The following is a 15,334-nucleotide window of genomic DNA, read 5'->3' as shown; positions in this document are numbered from 1 at the left end:
AAAGACTTTTATTTTGTTTTTGAGACCCGGTTCAGGTCTCTTAGACACATGGCGTGAGCTGTGAGGGGTGCGTGGGGTTTGTGTGCAAAAAGTTATTTCTTTCATTTTAATTTATGTACATATTAGGAATATTATGCATGTGTGTTATTTTGTTAATATTTTTTATGTTCTTTTAATACTGTATATTGTAGAGAGAGGTGCAGAAAGACGCGATGTGTGACGCGATGTTCTGATGCGACCTTGCTTTTTGTACAGAATACACATTGCACAGAAAATCTCATCATTTGTCAGCTCATCATTTGTGGTTCAAGAAACGAAATCAAAAAGTTACACAACGCAGAAGAAGAAGTGCTACACTATGATGACTTTCACCTTGATATTTTAGCGCGGATGTATACCTAGCCGAATTGCACTGTAGGGGGCGAGAACGAGTCTTCGAACTGTGAAATGACCACATCAAACGTGACGTGTAACATGGATGCAGCTATTTAACTGAATAAACAGTTGGTAAACACAAGTACATCTTATTGAACATAATTTATTTTCATCACCAATTATCATAGTAGAACAGCTTTCTCAAGCAGTTTGTGATGCATTTTGGAAACAGGAGATGAGCCCCTGGTCTAATGCGCCACCTGGCTTGAGAAACCCGTTCTCAAAGACTTACTTTTAGTCATTATTTGGGTAGCGCACACATTATAGTTGTGGGACTAGGGTGCTCATGACGTGATGAATGTTTAAGCAGCTCAAAAACTGGGGCAACTGTGAAAACCCATCTGATTTTTCAGGCTACTGTATGAAATATATGACTATCGGGGCATTGGTGGCCTAGCGGCTTAGGAAACATACCCATAATCAGAAGGTCCCAGTTCAAATCCCGAATCGCCACGGTGCCACGAGGTTCCCTTGATCAAGGTTACTGTTGGCATGTTCTAATATTCATTTTTATGCTACTTCAACTCACCGTTGCCTCGTGAGGCACACAGCGGTATTACAAGCGTGCTACATTTCTGAAAGAGGTTGTCATTGTGAAACGTGGTGGACACTCACAATAACAAAGAAATGTGTCCTCTGTATTTAACCATTTACATTTACAGCATTTACCAGACGGCCTTATCCAGAGCGACTTACAATCAGTAGTAAAGGGACAGTCCCCCCCTGGAGACACTCAGGGTTAAGTGTCCTGCTCAGGGACACGATGGTAGTAAGTGGGATTTGAACCTGGGTCTTCTGGTTCATAGGCGAGTGTGTTACCCGCTAGGCTACTACTACTATTTAACCATCACCCTTAGCGAGCAGTGGGTGCCCGGGGAGCGATATCTTGATCAAGGGGACCCCAGTGGCACCCTTCCGACTACGGGTCTGTTTCCTGACCCACTGGGCCAACCACTGCCCCAATATACAGATATTTGATGTTTAATGTAAGTCAATCTGTCAGAAGTTGCTGCATGCTGCTGCATAAAAGGCGTGGCGCAGCATCTCTCTATGAGATCATGTGTTTTGTTGTTTCGCTCTTTGGAGTGAAATATGAACCTTTCATCTTCAAAGCACCCAGATCGAGAATCCAAATTTCCCCAGGAGCTTCTTTCTGGTGCCAAAAAAGCACAAAGCCTCTCTCGCCAACCCTGCTCGTGCGGAGCGTGGTGGCATCTGGAAGGGACGGCAATCAGATGCCAGAAATGGGACGTTTGGCAGCTGTTCCATTTACACGCGCAATTCCAGATGTTTCCAGTTCAGTGTGGAAATGGAGCATCTGTGTTGACCCCAGACACACAAGAGCAGATTAAACAATGGCGGGTCACCGGACGCTCAGCAGCCACCTTATTATTGGGGACGGTGGCCCGGCTGTTGCCATGACAGTGGCGGCGGCTCGTGAACGGAGCCTCGCAGGATCCGTGCTGTGCCGTGTTATGGTTGTGCCGCCACCGTCATCACGTCTCGTCAGCAGTGGTGGTTCGGTTGGAAATTCCGGATCATGCATGGCGTCTACATTCTAAAGGACATTAACACGGTAATGCAGAGGGCTTTGGTAATTTATACCGTAGTGAGCTAATCTCAACAATATCAAGTATTGTTTTTCATATTTTTGGCAATGCCATGGTACCAGGGTATTAAGTAATTCACCGTGATGCCTCGTCTTGACTCTGTATTACAGTATTTAGTGATAATTTACGTGGAGACCCTGCTGTAATGTGGTTATTAACTCAAGCGTGTTTACACACACACACACACACACACACACACACAGCAACTTGAAGCTTCATTTCACCGTTCCCCTGACCTGTCACATCTGAGGAAATTGCTTATTTCTCAAGATGAATCGGTGGTGCGAGTATCTTGTTTTGCGTGACTGTCGGTTTTAGTTTTAGTTTAGTTGGCTTTACGGGCTGGAGTGGGAAATAAAAATGAAGCTACAACCTAATTTTCAGCTGCAGAAGAAATGGATAAACTCCCGTTAAACATGGAAATTTTCAGCATTTCGAGTACCGGTCACTAATTCCAGGTTCAGTCCCTAGCGGGTAAGGATGTGGCCTCGTAATCAGGTTGCCTAGGTGCCACTGAGGTCCCCTTGATGAAGGTCCCGTCCCCACACGCTTCTCCCCGGGCGCCTGTCATGGTGCCCACTGTCACCAAGGGTGATGTGTTAAATACAGAGGACACGTTTCACCGTGTCACTGTGTGCTGTGCTGCAGTGTTTCACAATGACAATCACTTGACTAAATAATAATCGTGAGATTCATGTTCAGAAAATATTTAATGTATATATAGTTGTGTCCTTAGTATCGGTGTCGAGTTTGAAACTTCAGTAAGGTGACAACCCTAGACGTTCTTTTTAATGAACTCTTTGTATATATATCTAATAAAGTAGGATTTGAAATGCATTCTTTCGGATTTTGGACCACGGTATTCGTTGGAATGCCTGGTGTTCCTCTCAGTTCTCACTTCTTACTTGAGTCTTTTCCCTCTATATTAACTCGCCTTGTGTGCTTTTTATCAGCATTTGCACATTTCTTTTTGTTTTTTTCTGTTGAATATATAATTTTTCTTGTGCTCAGCCACTCGACTCCTGGCCGAGACCAACCAGCTGGCATGGATCGTACCGGTTCTGCCCGCAGGGGCCACTGCCATGTGCGCCAGCCTGCTGACCAGACACTGTACACACACACACACACACAGGGACAATGACAGATGAACAAGACCAGAAAACAGGTGCAACTGGGAAGGGGCGGGGCCTGCACTCAGTGACCAAGTGCGCCAATCGGGCCGGGTTAAGGCTGGTCGCTGGGGAGGAACATTGTCGCAGCATTCCAGTACTCCCAACTTGTCAGGAGGACATGTTTTCATGTTGCACATTGAAGGGGTCCAACTGAATCGCTTCGAACCCTCTGGCCAGTCACGTTTATGCAAATTACCTACTGTGAATGCCAGCCAATCAGCCGGGCTCTGTTGTGATGGTTGCCGCTCCCTTGCTCCTTGCACGGCATGCAAGGTGAGAGTAGCTTCTGGATGGCCTCTCTCCGTTTCAACTCGTGCGGTTGGGGACCGAGGGGGGCGCTCAGATGGGGCCGGGGGTGCTGGGGGCTGTTGGTTTGGTGGTGGGCGGAGCCCGGGGGACTGGGGAATTGTGGTGCGGAGGCTCCACCACGTTACCTCGACTGCACAGTGATCCGGCGTAATGCGATTTCGTTCCTTTCTGAACAGAGCGGCGAAGCGAGCGCTGAAAAGAAGCGTTGTGTTCGTGTGTACGTGTGTGTGTGTGTGTTTTGCTGTCTCATGGTCGACCATCACACAGCAGTCCGAGGTAACTGCATTCCAGCCGGAGGGCAGGTCGAGCACCGAGTCATGTGATCAGGCCTCAGGACAGGAAGTGACACTTTCTGTTTCGGCGCGCCATGTGATCGGTGCAGACAGGACTCACCTCTGTTCTGCCGCATGTGCAGGTACGTGCACCTCTCGCCGCTCGCTCTCCCCCGCGGGGCGCTGGCTGCCACGGTGTGTCACCGTGTGTGTCACCAAATTAAAGCCCGTTTTTTTTCTCAGTTAGATGCACTGAATTTCTGTGAAAAGTGTAACAGATGTAACAAAAAGACTGAATTTATCTTGATATATGGTACGTTACTGTGTGAGAGAGAGAGAGAGAGAGAGAGAGAGAGTACTCAGTTAGAAGAGTTGGGAGGGAAATGTACCAAAGTAACTGAAAAAGATTTATAATGATGTGTAGGCTGTTCTTGTTGTGTGTGTGTGTGTGTGTGTGTATGGGTGTATGGGTGTGTGTGAGAGAGAGTGGGTGGTAGTAGCCTAGCGGGTAACACACTCGCCTGTGAACCAGAAGACCCAGGTTCAAATCCCACTTACTACCATCATGTCCCTGAGCAGGACACTTAACCCTGAGTGTCTCCAGGGGGGGACTGTCCCTGTAACTACTGACTGTAAGTCGCTCTGGATAAGGACGTCTGGTAAATGCTGTAAATGTAAATGTGTGTGTGTGTGAGAGAGAGAGAGAGAGAGAGAGAGAGAGAGAGAGAGAGTACTCAGTTAGAAGAGTTGGGAGGGAAAGTATGTGTGTGTGTGTGTGTGTGTGTGTGTGTGTGTGTGGTCATGAGAAACCTGACTTAAAATGTGGATAATTTCTGTCTGCTGCTGTTAGTGTTAATCGTTTCCAAAGTCTCTTAGTTTATACAATCGGTAAATCGGTTTATGCAGTTTATTCAGTAGAGAACTGAACGCGTACGTGGAATACATCATCTGTGGTGACCCGTGCTGATGTATGATGTTATCGATGATATTAGTGATTTATGGCACTCATATTTATTAACGATTCATCTTCCAGGATGAAATAGTTTGCCTCTGATCCAGCTGTTGCTAAGCAACACCATTTAGCAGCAGTTGGTCACGTGACCTCCCGGCCATATAATGAGGTGGGATGATGTTTGTTCTCTCGGCCAGTCAGAATGCCTGAAGATAAAGCTCGCCCTTTTTCTCTCATTCTGCAGCTTTTACTTGGCATCTCTCTCTTCTCTCCACCGCTCTGTTCCTCTTAGTCCGTAAATATCGGCGTGTTTGGCTGCTTTATTCGAGTATTTTTCTCAATTATAATATAATTGAGAAAAAATGTGATGATTTGTATTGATATTTATCTGCCTTTATCTATAGCTACCATAATCATAGTTTTGTCTATTACACAATTGATTGAACTGTTAAATGCCTGTTAATGATGGAATATCTGCATACATGTAGAGAGTCCCGCGACCATAAGCCTTAAATTTCCAATGGAATGATGTTCTGTCACTTGATTGATTACTAAAAATTGATCTCTTCATCGATGGTAACTTGAAAACACGTTGTAAGTCGCTCTGGATCAGGGCGTCTGCCAAATGCCTTAAATGTAAATGTAAAAAAATGCAATAAAACTGGTGCATCAGCACATTGTTACTTCTTTGTCATTGACTATTTCTTATTAATATAGTGATCATTGTTATTCAAACTATTTCTATGGAAAACTACTGTAACTACCCATAATTATGCTGCAACTCCTGCACGTTTCCATGGTTACACTCTCATTCATGTGCTGATCACCATCTTCCATCACCTCCCCTGGTCTGACTTCCTTCTCTCCCCGTCTCTCTTCAGCCAGGAAGACGTGCGCTCCGTCGGACTTCGCCTGTCAGACCGGCCAGTGCGTTCCCGGCCGCTGGCGCTGTGACGGGGAACCCGAGTGCCCAGACGGGTCTGACGAGGCCGACTCCACATGCAGTAAGGATCTCACCCGCACCGAGGGTTTCCATTAACGGCGAGACAGACTGTCCCCTCACGTCACCTTCAGCAAGGTCTTATTGCAGGGTCCTGAAGACGTGTGTGTGGGTTTACATCTAATGAAGGGTAAATGAAGGAGACTTTATCTACAAGCGTCAAGAAGATTTTTCAGTTTAAAAGAACCATTAAAAGTACCGTCAAAGTACCATGTACCCGGCATTTGAAAGTTCCACGACTGACCCCAATCTCCATAGTTGACATTATTGAGGATCTCAGAGTTGCAAAACGTTTTTTTTCAACGTTCAAAATGATCCTTGTAGTAGCCCTGCATAATATCTAATATTATTAGGGGCAGTGGTGGCCTAGCAAAGCACCGTCCCCACACACTGCTCCCCGGGCGCCTGTCATGGTGCCCACTGCTCACCAAGGGTGTAGTAGCCTAGTGGGTAACACACTCGCCTATGAACCAGTAGACCCAGGTTCAAATCCCACTTACTTCCATCGTGTCCCTGAGCAAGACACTTAACCCTGAATGCTGTAAATGTAAATGTGGTGGTTAAAAGCAGAGGACAAATTTCACTGTGTGCACTGTGTGCTGTGCTGCTGTTTATCAAAAGTGACAATCACTTCACTTTATCTTTGATTTGTGAATATTCTTAAATTGTGCATATGTGCATTTTGCTTTAATAGTATTTGGACTGTTGCTGAGTGCTTTACCCTGAGTCAACATTTACATTTACAGCATTTACCAGACGTCCTTATCCAGAGCGCCTTACAGTCAGTAGTTACAGGGACAGTCCCCCCCTGGAGACACTCAGGGTTAAGTGTCCTGCTCAGGGACACGATGGTAGTAAGTGGGGTTTGAACCTGGGTCTTCTGGTTCATAGTTATGTGTGTTACCCGCTAGGCTACTAGTAGGTCAAAATGTCTACAAGATCTAGAAGAATGTCAGGGGTGTCCTCAGGGGAGATCAGGGGAGATATGGTATGTCACTACTCATGTCACCAGAGATGAATATTTTAACGGATGAAATTGGCCTGCAGAACTGTGGCACGTCCTTCCACCTGAGTTGTATGTTCGGTTTTATAATCTGGTCTGGCCAGGCTGGTGACCATCCTGCCCTGGAAGTATTTGCACGGTGAAGTTTACGGAGCGTGGAGCAGGATAATTGAGACTAAACCTCCTGCCGCCCCCATTTTACCCGCTGTGATCCTGCCGCCGCTCGGGGATTTGTAGGATTTGTCGGTGCGCGGGCGTGCACGCTCACATCTGCACGCTTTCATGGATCTCATTATCCTTTTTTCTATTCTGGACTTGATGCTTCAGTCTGTCACATGACAGCAGGTAGGCTTCACTGTTTTCGTGGTATTGCTGTGGCTACTGCCAAGTGCATATTTTGTAGTTAATATTATTGTCTTACTTCTGCAAAATGGTTTCTGATGGTAAATCGCGCCAGTGGTGGCCTTGCCAGTAAGGCCAGAGCGACTTACCCTTAGTCGGAAGGTTGCCGTTTCGAATCCTGAGCCGCCAAGGTGCCACTGAGGTCCCCTTGATGAAGGTCCCGTCCCCACACGCTGCTCCCCGGGCACCTGTCACCCATCACAATTCAAGGGTGATGGTGGAATACTGAGTTGTGATGATTAATCTTAATGTCGTGCTGGTGATGCTTCAATCGGAAATACATCCAAAATGCAGCTTAAAAAAGGAAATCAAACCAAGTTGGTCAAAATGCATCCTTCCTGGTATCTGTGCCTGAATATGTGACATCATCATTCTACACACACACACACACACACACACACACACAACACACGCATCACGTTAATCACATCACATCAAAAATCAATGAACCTCAACAACGTCATAGATACACACGTATTTGTCCTGACACACACACACACACACACACACACACACAGAGTGTGCTCAAGGCAGCATCATGCATGCTTGCACAATTTCACGCTGGAGTAGCCCTCATTCAGAGGTTCTGCCCTGCCAGTTCGTCTCCTGACCACCCCATGCCACCCAGGCCACACCCAGTCCTGCTCCCAGCGAGGCATGATGGGAACCTCGGAGCTTACGGAGATTGGACTATTACGCCTTCCAGGCTATTGGTTGGCATCGATGTACCAACACAGCTTTATTTAGGGATAGGCTGTACGTAGGGTTGTACGTGGGGCTGTACGTGGGGCTGTACGTAGGGCTGTACGTGGGGCTGTATGTAGGGCTGTACGTGGGGCTGTACGTAGGGCTGTACGTAGGGCTGTACGTGGGGCTGTACGTGGGGCTGTACGTAGGGCTGTACGTGGGGCTGTACGTGGGGCTGTACGTAGGGCTGTACGTAGGGCTGTACGTGGGGCTGTACGTAGGGCTGTACGTAGGGCTGTACGTGGGGCTGTACGTGGGGCTGTACGTGGGGCTGTACGTGGGGCTGTACGTAGGGCTGTACGTGGGGCTGTACGTGGGGCTGTACGTGGGGCTGTACGTAGGGCTGTACGTAGGGCTGTACGTGGGGCTGTACGTAGGGCTGTACGTAGGGCTGTACGTGGGGCTGTACGTAGGGCTGTACGTGGGGCTGTACGTGGGGCTGTACGTAGGGCTGTACGTAGGGCTGTACGTGGGGCTGTATGTGGGGCTGTACGTAGGGCTGTACGTAGGGTTGTACGTGGGGCTGTACGTAGGGCTGTACGTAGGGTTGTACGTGGGGCTGTACGTAGGGCTGTACGTGGGGCTGTACGTGGGGCTGTACGTGGGGCTGTACGTAGGGTTGTACGTAGGGCTGTATGTGAGTAGTATGGACAGCATCTCCCACACTCCTAGAAAAACTGGGAGAGGAGGGGGTACTGGCCTTTTAATATCTAGAAATTGGTCCTTCACACCAATGCCTCTGACACATCTTAGCATCTCTTCTTTCGAATTCCATGCAGTCTCAGTTTCTTCTCCTGTGAACATCATTCTCATTGTCTTATATCGCCCTCCAGGGCCACTTGGGACCTTTATAGATGAATTGGACACTCTCCTCAGCACTTTCTCTTTAGAAACCCCCCTAACTCTCCTTGGTGACTTCAACCTTCCATCAGCCCAGCTCCAATCATCCTGCCTTCTTCCCCTTCTCCACTCTTTCTCCTTAACCAACAGCAACATCTCTCCCACACACAAAGGAGGGAATGTCTTGGACCTGGTCTTCAGTCGTCCTTCTCCAACTTCTGACCTTTCTTCCACTCCCCTTCACATCTCTGACCACCACTTCCTGACCTTTACACTCACTGTACCTACAGGATCCACAACTGTCCCCCGTCCATCCTTCATTAGACAAAACCTTCACACTGTCTCACCTTCATCTGTATCTTCCTGCATTCTTTCACATCTCCCAACCTCTGACTCATTCCTCTCCTTACCACTAGAGACCGCTACTAACTCTCTCCTCTCCTCACTTTCCCTTTCCATCGATCAACTCTGTCCTCTATCAACTAAACCCAAAAGGACTTCTCCCCCTGCGCCCTGGCTCTCCGATACATTGCGCAGCAATCGAAGAGTTCTTCGAGCAGCGGAGAGAAAATACAAGAAATCTCAACTTGACTCAGACCTACTGTATTACCAGAATCTTCTGCGCAAATTTTCCACTAACCTCACTGCTGCTAAAACTGCTTTCTACAAAGCAAAACTAGAAGCCTCTGCCCACAACCCTCAAAAACTCCACAACATCTTCTTATCCCTACTCAACCCTCCGACTCCCCCTGCCCCAACTTCCTTGACAGCTGATGATTTTGCCAACTTCACAGGGAAGATTGAAAAAATCTGTGAGACATTCTCCACCACTAAACAGCTCAATCTCATCTGGCCACGCACCATCCGCCTTTAAAACAGCCAGGGTTTTTCCAATCCTAAAGAAACCCACTGCTGATCCTACAGACATTAACAATTATAGACCAGTTTCCCTCCTCTCATTTCTATCCAAAATCCTTGAGCGCTGGGTCTACAATTTACCTAGACAACTCGCAGCTCTCTCCTTCTGCAACAGCCCGCAACCTTGGCGTAACAATAGAGAACCAACTCTCCCTCTCAACTCACATCAGCAATCTTTCCCGCTCATGTAGATTCCTTCTCTACAATATCAGACGAATCCGCCCTTATCTGTCAACCCAGGCCACCCAACTACTGGTTCAGTCCTTAGTAACCTCACGACTGGACTACTGCCACTCCCTGGCAGTGGTGGCCTAGCGGTTAAGGAAGTGGCCCCGTAATCAGAAGGATGCTGGTTCGAATCCCGATCCACCAAGGTACCACTGAGGTGCCACTGAGCAAAGCACCGTCCCCACACACTGCTCCCCGGGCGCCTGTCATGGCTGCCCACTGCTCACCAAGGGTGATGGGTTAAATGCAGAGGACAAATTTCACTGTGTGCACCGTGTGCTGTGCTGTATCACATGTGACAATCACTTCACTTCACCCTTCTAGCTGGTCTACCACTATGTACCATCCGACCTCTACAACTACTACAAAATGCAGCAGCACAACTAATCTTCAACCTTCCCAAGTTCTCAATACCGCCCCTCTGCTACGTTCCTCCACCGGCTCCCAGTAGCTGCACACATCAGGTTCTAAATACTGATGTTGGCCTACAAAGCCAAACATGGAGTAGCACCATCCTACCTCACAGCCCTTATTACACCTCACACTGCACCTCGTATACTCCGAGCCTCCAGTACTGCTCGCCTGGTCCCTCCATCTCTGAAGGTAAAAGGAAGATGCTCATCTAGACTCTTCTCTGTCTTGGCCCCTCGGTGGTGGAATGAACTTCCAGCTCAGTCACTGAGCACCTTCACACGGCAGCTCAAGACCTTCCTCTTTAGAGAAGATTTAGATTAAATTGTAATTGTCTTGTTGTCGAACTTTGTGTACAGAATCTACAACAGAGTGAATTAAATAGATGTATTCATAGTTGGGGTCCTAGTGAACCGGAATTGATCTCTTCATCCATGGTAACTTGAAAGCACGTTGTAAGTCGCTCTGGATAAGGGCGTCTGCCAAATGCCGTAAATGTAAATTATCCCTCACTATTTGATCTGCAGTGGTAATTAGAAGGTTGCTGGTTCGAATCCCGATCCACCAAGGTGAGCAAAGCACCGTCCCCACACGCTGCTCCCCGGGCGCCTGTCACGGTGCCCACTGCTCACCAAGGGTGACTGTTAAATACAGAGGACACATTTCACCCTGTCAGTCTCTTATTTATTCATATGGTTATTTAGTTCATTATGTCATATTTGTGTTTCATTTTGTAGATTTTAGTTTCATAGAGTAGGGCACAAAATCAGGTGGCAGCAATGCCACCATTCATATGACTGCTGGTGTAATGTAACCCGTCACAATTCATTTGCTTAGTGATTTAATACTAAAGGAGTCCGGATTTGATGTGTCAACACGAATGTCAATTTTGACCTAATGTCCCAGAAGGCATTCCATAGCCAGGGAAAATTCTCCAAGATCCCACTCACCATGTATTTTATTAAATCACCTTTGAACTCCAGTACTAATGACAAGTCATGTGACAGTAAGACTGATGTGACCAGCAGTGACAATGCACAGAAGACTGAATTAGAAGACTTGATGGACCTGTTCTGACAACTGTGAAATTGTACCAGTTTAATATTACCTGTACTGTGGTAGAATTATATCTGAACTTTTTAACCTGTTCAACCTTTTTATTCTAAACCACACCGCTCCTGAAATTACTCCAGAGTGCAGGAATCGGTGTCAACTGGGTCAGAGAAAAATGAAAAAGCATCAAATTAGTGCACTTTTACAGTGATTTGACAAACTAAGAGAGGCTGTAGAAGCAATAATCCTCAAGTAACCCATAGTACTACATCCTAATAATAAACCTGCATCAAACTATTTGCTATGCAAGAGAACAGGAAGCATTAAGGAGAGAAGTTTCTGACCTGTCATTTTGGACACCATATGTGTCATTTGAGATATTCCCCATATACCTGGTACATATATGTTCCCCATTCAAAATTAATTGGCTGAACAAGAACTAAATTTATTCATTAGAAATCGAAAAATATAACTGCTGTATAAAAAAATAAACTATGTTCAATTCCGATAGTCAATGGAACAAATGAATTAAATATACAGTTTATGGCTGTTTTCACCCTATGGATGCAGCACTACTGTCCACCTCAACTTCTTCTGCTCTTCATCAGACGAAGATTCAACAGTCCTGCATCAGAATATGCAGCTTCTCCTTAGTCCTAAAAACTATTTTTTCTGCCACGCCATTGCAGATCTTTCAGAATATACAGAAACAGCGAAGACTTTTGCGGACATTCTCTAAACTGCTTCTGGTCCTGTAGAGTTTATGTGCGTAAAAACACATTTTAAAAATCGTCAGTCTTTCATTCTTGAGTATATAATATACAATTTAAATGAGTATTATTACTGTTTTTTAGAATTTTGGCCAGGCTAATATCATCGTTACATTTGTCGGTTTGCACGGGCTCCAGAAATAAAAGCACCAACTGGTGGAGAAAATCTAAATCCGATCTCTGCGTTAATTACTCTGTGTGTGAGTGACACTCGGCTGAGGTTCAGAGGGACGTGGGCTTAAGCAGGAGCTTCATTAAACCATCATGAGGGAGAAGATGTGCTGACATCTCCCTGAGGTCCCTCCTGCTCGGCTCGGATGACTTTGATACGGCATCTGGAAGCTTCTGGAAAGGTCACCCGGCACATTCTCTTCCGTTTTTATCTCCCACTTTGTTTCCTGTCGCCGTGTCGACCTGACATCTCTTACAGTGAGCAGCACAACCCCCCGAGCTTTTATCCATCTTCTGCTCTTCTCCATCTACCACACCCTTCCTGCCTGGTGCTTTGTGTGCAGCCACTAGAAAACGATGAAATCTCGACCTGCCACAGTCATGGGAGGATGTCTGGCTGTCCAGTTCCCGGGTGACTGGCCATCACGTAGATGTCCCGATTCCTCCCAAATACGTGGGATTGTTCATGTGAGACGGTTATTTTTGGGTTGTGAGATGGTTATTTTTGGGTTGTGTGGAGAGATGGTCCATCACAACCCACAATGTAATTATGTCATGTGTGTACACCAACCCTGGTCCTGTAGGGCACCAGTCATGCAAACGACAGCTCAAGACCTTCCTCTTTAAAGAATATTTAGATTAAATTGTAATTTTCTTGTTGTCGAACTTTGTGTACAGAATCTACAACAGAGTGAATTAAATAGATGTATTCATAGTTGGGGTCCTAGTGAACCGGAATTGATCTCTTCATCGATGGTAACTTGAAAGCACGTTGTAAGTCGCTCTGGATAAGGGCGTCTGCCAAATGCCGTAAATGTAAATGTAAATGCACAGCTTAGATCTTTCCATGTTCCACCACACCTCATTCTGGGTGATAGTACAGAGGTTGAACAAGGCGTGCTAACCGAAGGTAAACCCCTGCATCCCAGTTCTCGCCCTGGTTCAGTTGTCAGTTCATGCAGTCAAGGTGATTACTTCTGCATGAGCGGAGAACCTTCTTCACTCACTAATCTTCTTCTTAAATTTATTACGACTTGGGCTGAATGCACCCACTGCATCACTACGACTTCTGGGTGCCTGTGTGTGTGTTTTTTTTACTTTTAATGTTTCTTCAACTTTAACTTTACCTCGGGTCTGTGCTTCATCGATACTCGTTGAGATGAATTGGTTTTAAAATTGAGTTTCGATTTGCTGCAGTATCCCTATTATCAGTGGCGTCTTTTACAGGCCTTTCCTCCCACAAAAAGAGAGAACACGGGAACGTTCACAGCACCACAACATGCTGGAGGAACGTGCTGGTGGGCCGGAATGAGTTTTAAACGTTATCTTGGCCGGCGCACAGATTATTCGTAACTCTTTAACTATTAGCAATTAGCCATAGCCACATTAGCTGCTAGCGACTAGCGGCTACGGCTAATAACAAAACGTTAAGTGTTATTTATCCTGCCTGCCTGTTACTTCAACAGCATAACAGGGTTTCTAAAAAGTGGCCTCACAACTCAGTTTTACATCAGATAATCTGTTCATATTTTTACCACGTAAAGGGACTGTGCTGTGTGCACTTTCTTTTCACTTCCTGTTCTAAAAATATTGTTATTACGATCATTAATATTTATTGTATGGCGTTTGTGTTTCTATCATCATGACCTGCCTGGTGTCAAGTGGTCTCATCTTTTCATCCACGTCTCATCCAAGTTCACGTCCTCCAGCTTCGTGCTCCGATCTTCAGCCATCGAGGCATTTTTGGGGCGGTTTGGGATGCTTGCAACTTTAATTAAGTAGAAGAGAAGCTATTCCCTGCAGAAGGTCTGATATTACGTCTCCCCGTCTGCCAAGTAATGGTTTAAAAGTGATAAATTAATCAGTGAAATGTCTCTTAATGCCAAGTGGTCTATTGTGGGCTTGTTGGCTGTAGTAAACGCTGCGGTGGTCTGTACGAACGCCACATTTCCAGCGCAGCCCTGCATCGCTTTCTGAAAAAGAAATGGGGAAATAAATAAAGGATGTCCTGTGTAAATCCCCCCGGGCCCACGTCCAGCCAGCGGTCGGAAATGTTTTATTGATGCACTCGTCTCTGATACGATACGAATCGCTTAGGCCAGCGGCGCCGTCCACGCAGCCAGAGGAGCAGCAGTGGGAGGAGAGGGACAGGGAGGGTACAGGAGGATGGTGTGTAATTCAAGTATTCAAGTATTTCAAACACACCGAAAATAAATAAATACATAAATAAAAAAATTCCCCAGCATGTTCTGTTCCTGACAAGTTGGGCCTTATCAGGGCTCTCATAATCTATAGAAACCGAATGAGAATTGCTGGTGTCTTCCTCTTGTAAGTCGCTTTGGATAAGTAAAGTAAAGGATGGAGGCTCAGGGCCTGGTTTTACCTCTGGTATGAAAGTGACTGGGCTTAATGAACTGTACCTTTTCACAATAAACTGCAGTTCCGCTGATGTTCACACCGTTCATGGAGGCTGATGCCGAGTGTTGCTTCTCTTTCCTGACAGTCCGACAGTCGTGTCCCCCAGAGAAGTTTGACTGCGGGGGGAAGTGCGTATCATTGTCTTGGAGATGTGATGGCGAGAGGGACTGCGAGAATGGCGCCGACGAGGACGACTGTGCGGCAGGTGAGCCAATTGGAAGTTATCTACTTTACTCGTGGCTAAAGAACGTTCATTTCACTTTTTTGGTAGCCAGTCAATGAGGTCAGTCTCCTGAGCTGGTCATCACTACAGCCTGTGGGATGCGTGCTAAACCCTTTCATGCTGCAGTGTCCTCTGTCTGACGGTAAAAACCTGAACCGTTTATGTCCGGGTTGACTGAGGTCATTGATGATCTTCCCCGGCTTTTTTCTCCCATGAACTGCCATGCATGGAGCACATGAGTGGCAAACAATAAACCCGACTGATTGCCCAGGCAATGCATTTAGAAATTTTGCATAAATGTATTTGATTGACTGGCGCTTGTTCAGAACTTTTTTTTTTGCTTTCTGCTGCAGTACAAAGCGAAAGACCCCAAATTCAGCCACTGCATGTGAGTTGGAAG

The 15,334-nt window shown here is 46.4% G+C and overlaps 1 protein-coding gene across 2 annotated transcripts in view; it reads left to right on the top strand.

Moving 5' to 3' along the window:
• Nucleotides 1–15,334, top strand: part of LOC114775303 (low-density lipoprotein receptor-related protein 8-like) — a 41,328-nt gene that overhangs the window by 7,187 nt on the left and 18,807 nt on the right. For both annotated transcript variants that reach the window (XM_028966477.1, XM_028966475.1), the window contains exons 3-4: nt 5,632–5,754; nt 14,797–14,916. In XM_028966477.1, coding sequence (XP_028822310.1) covers nt 5,632–5,754; nt 14,797–14,916 — 243 coding nt within the window. The remainder of the gene's footprint in view (nt 1–5,631; nt 5,755–14,796; nt 14,917–15,334) is intronic.

The sequence above is a fragment of the Denticeps clupeoides genome, unplaced genomic scaffold (assembly GCF_900700375.1).
Source record: "Denticeps clupeoides unplaced genomic scaffold, fDenClu1.1, whole genome shotgun sequence".
Taxonomy (NCBI): Eukaryota; Metazoa; Chordata; class Actinopteri; order Clupeiformes; family Denticipitidae; genus Denticeps; species Denticeps clupeoides.
This window is presented reverse-complemented; position numbering and strand designations above follow the sequence as displayed.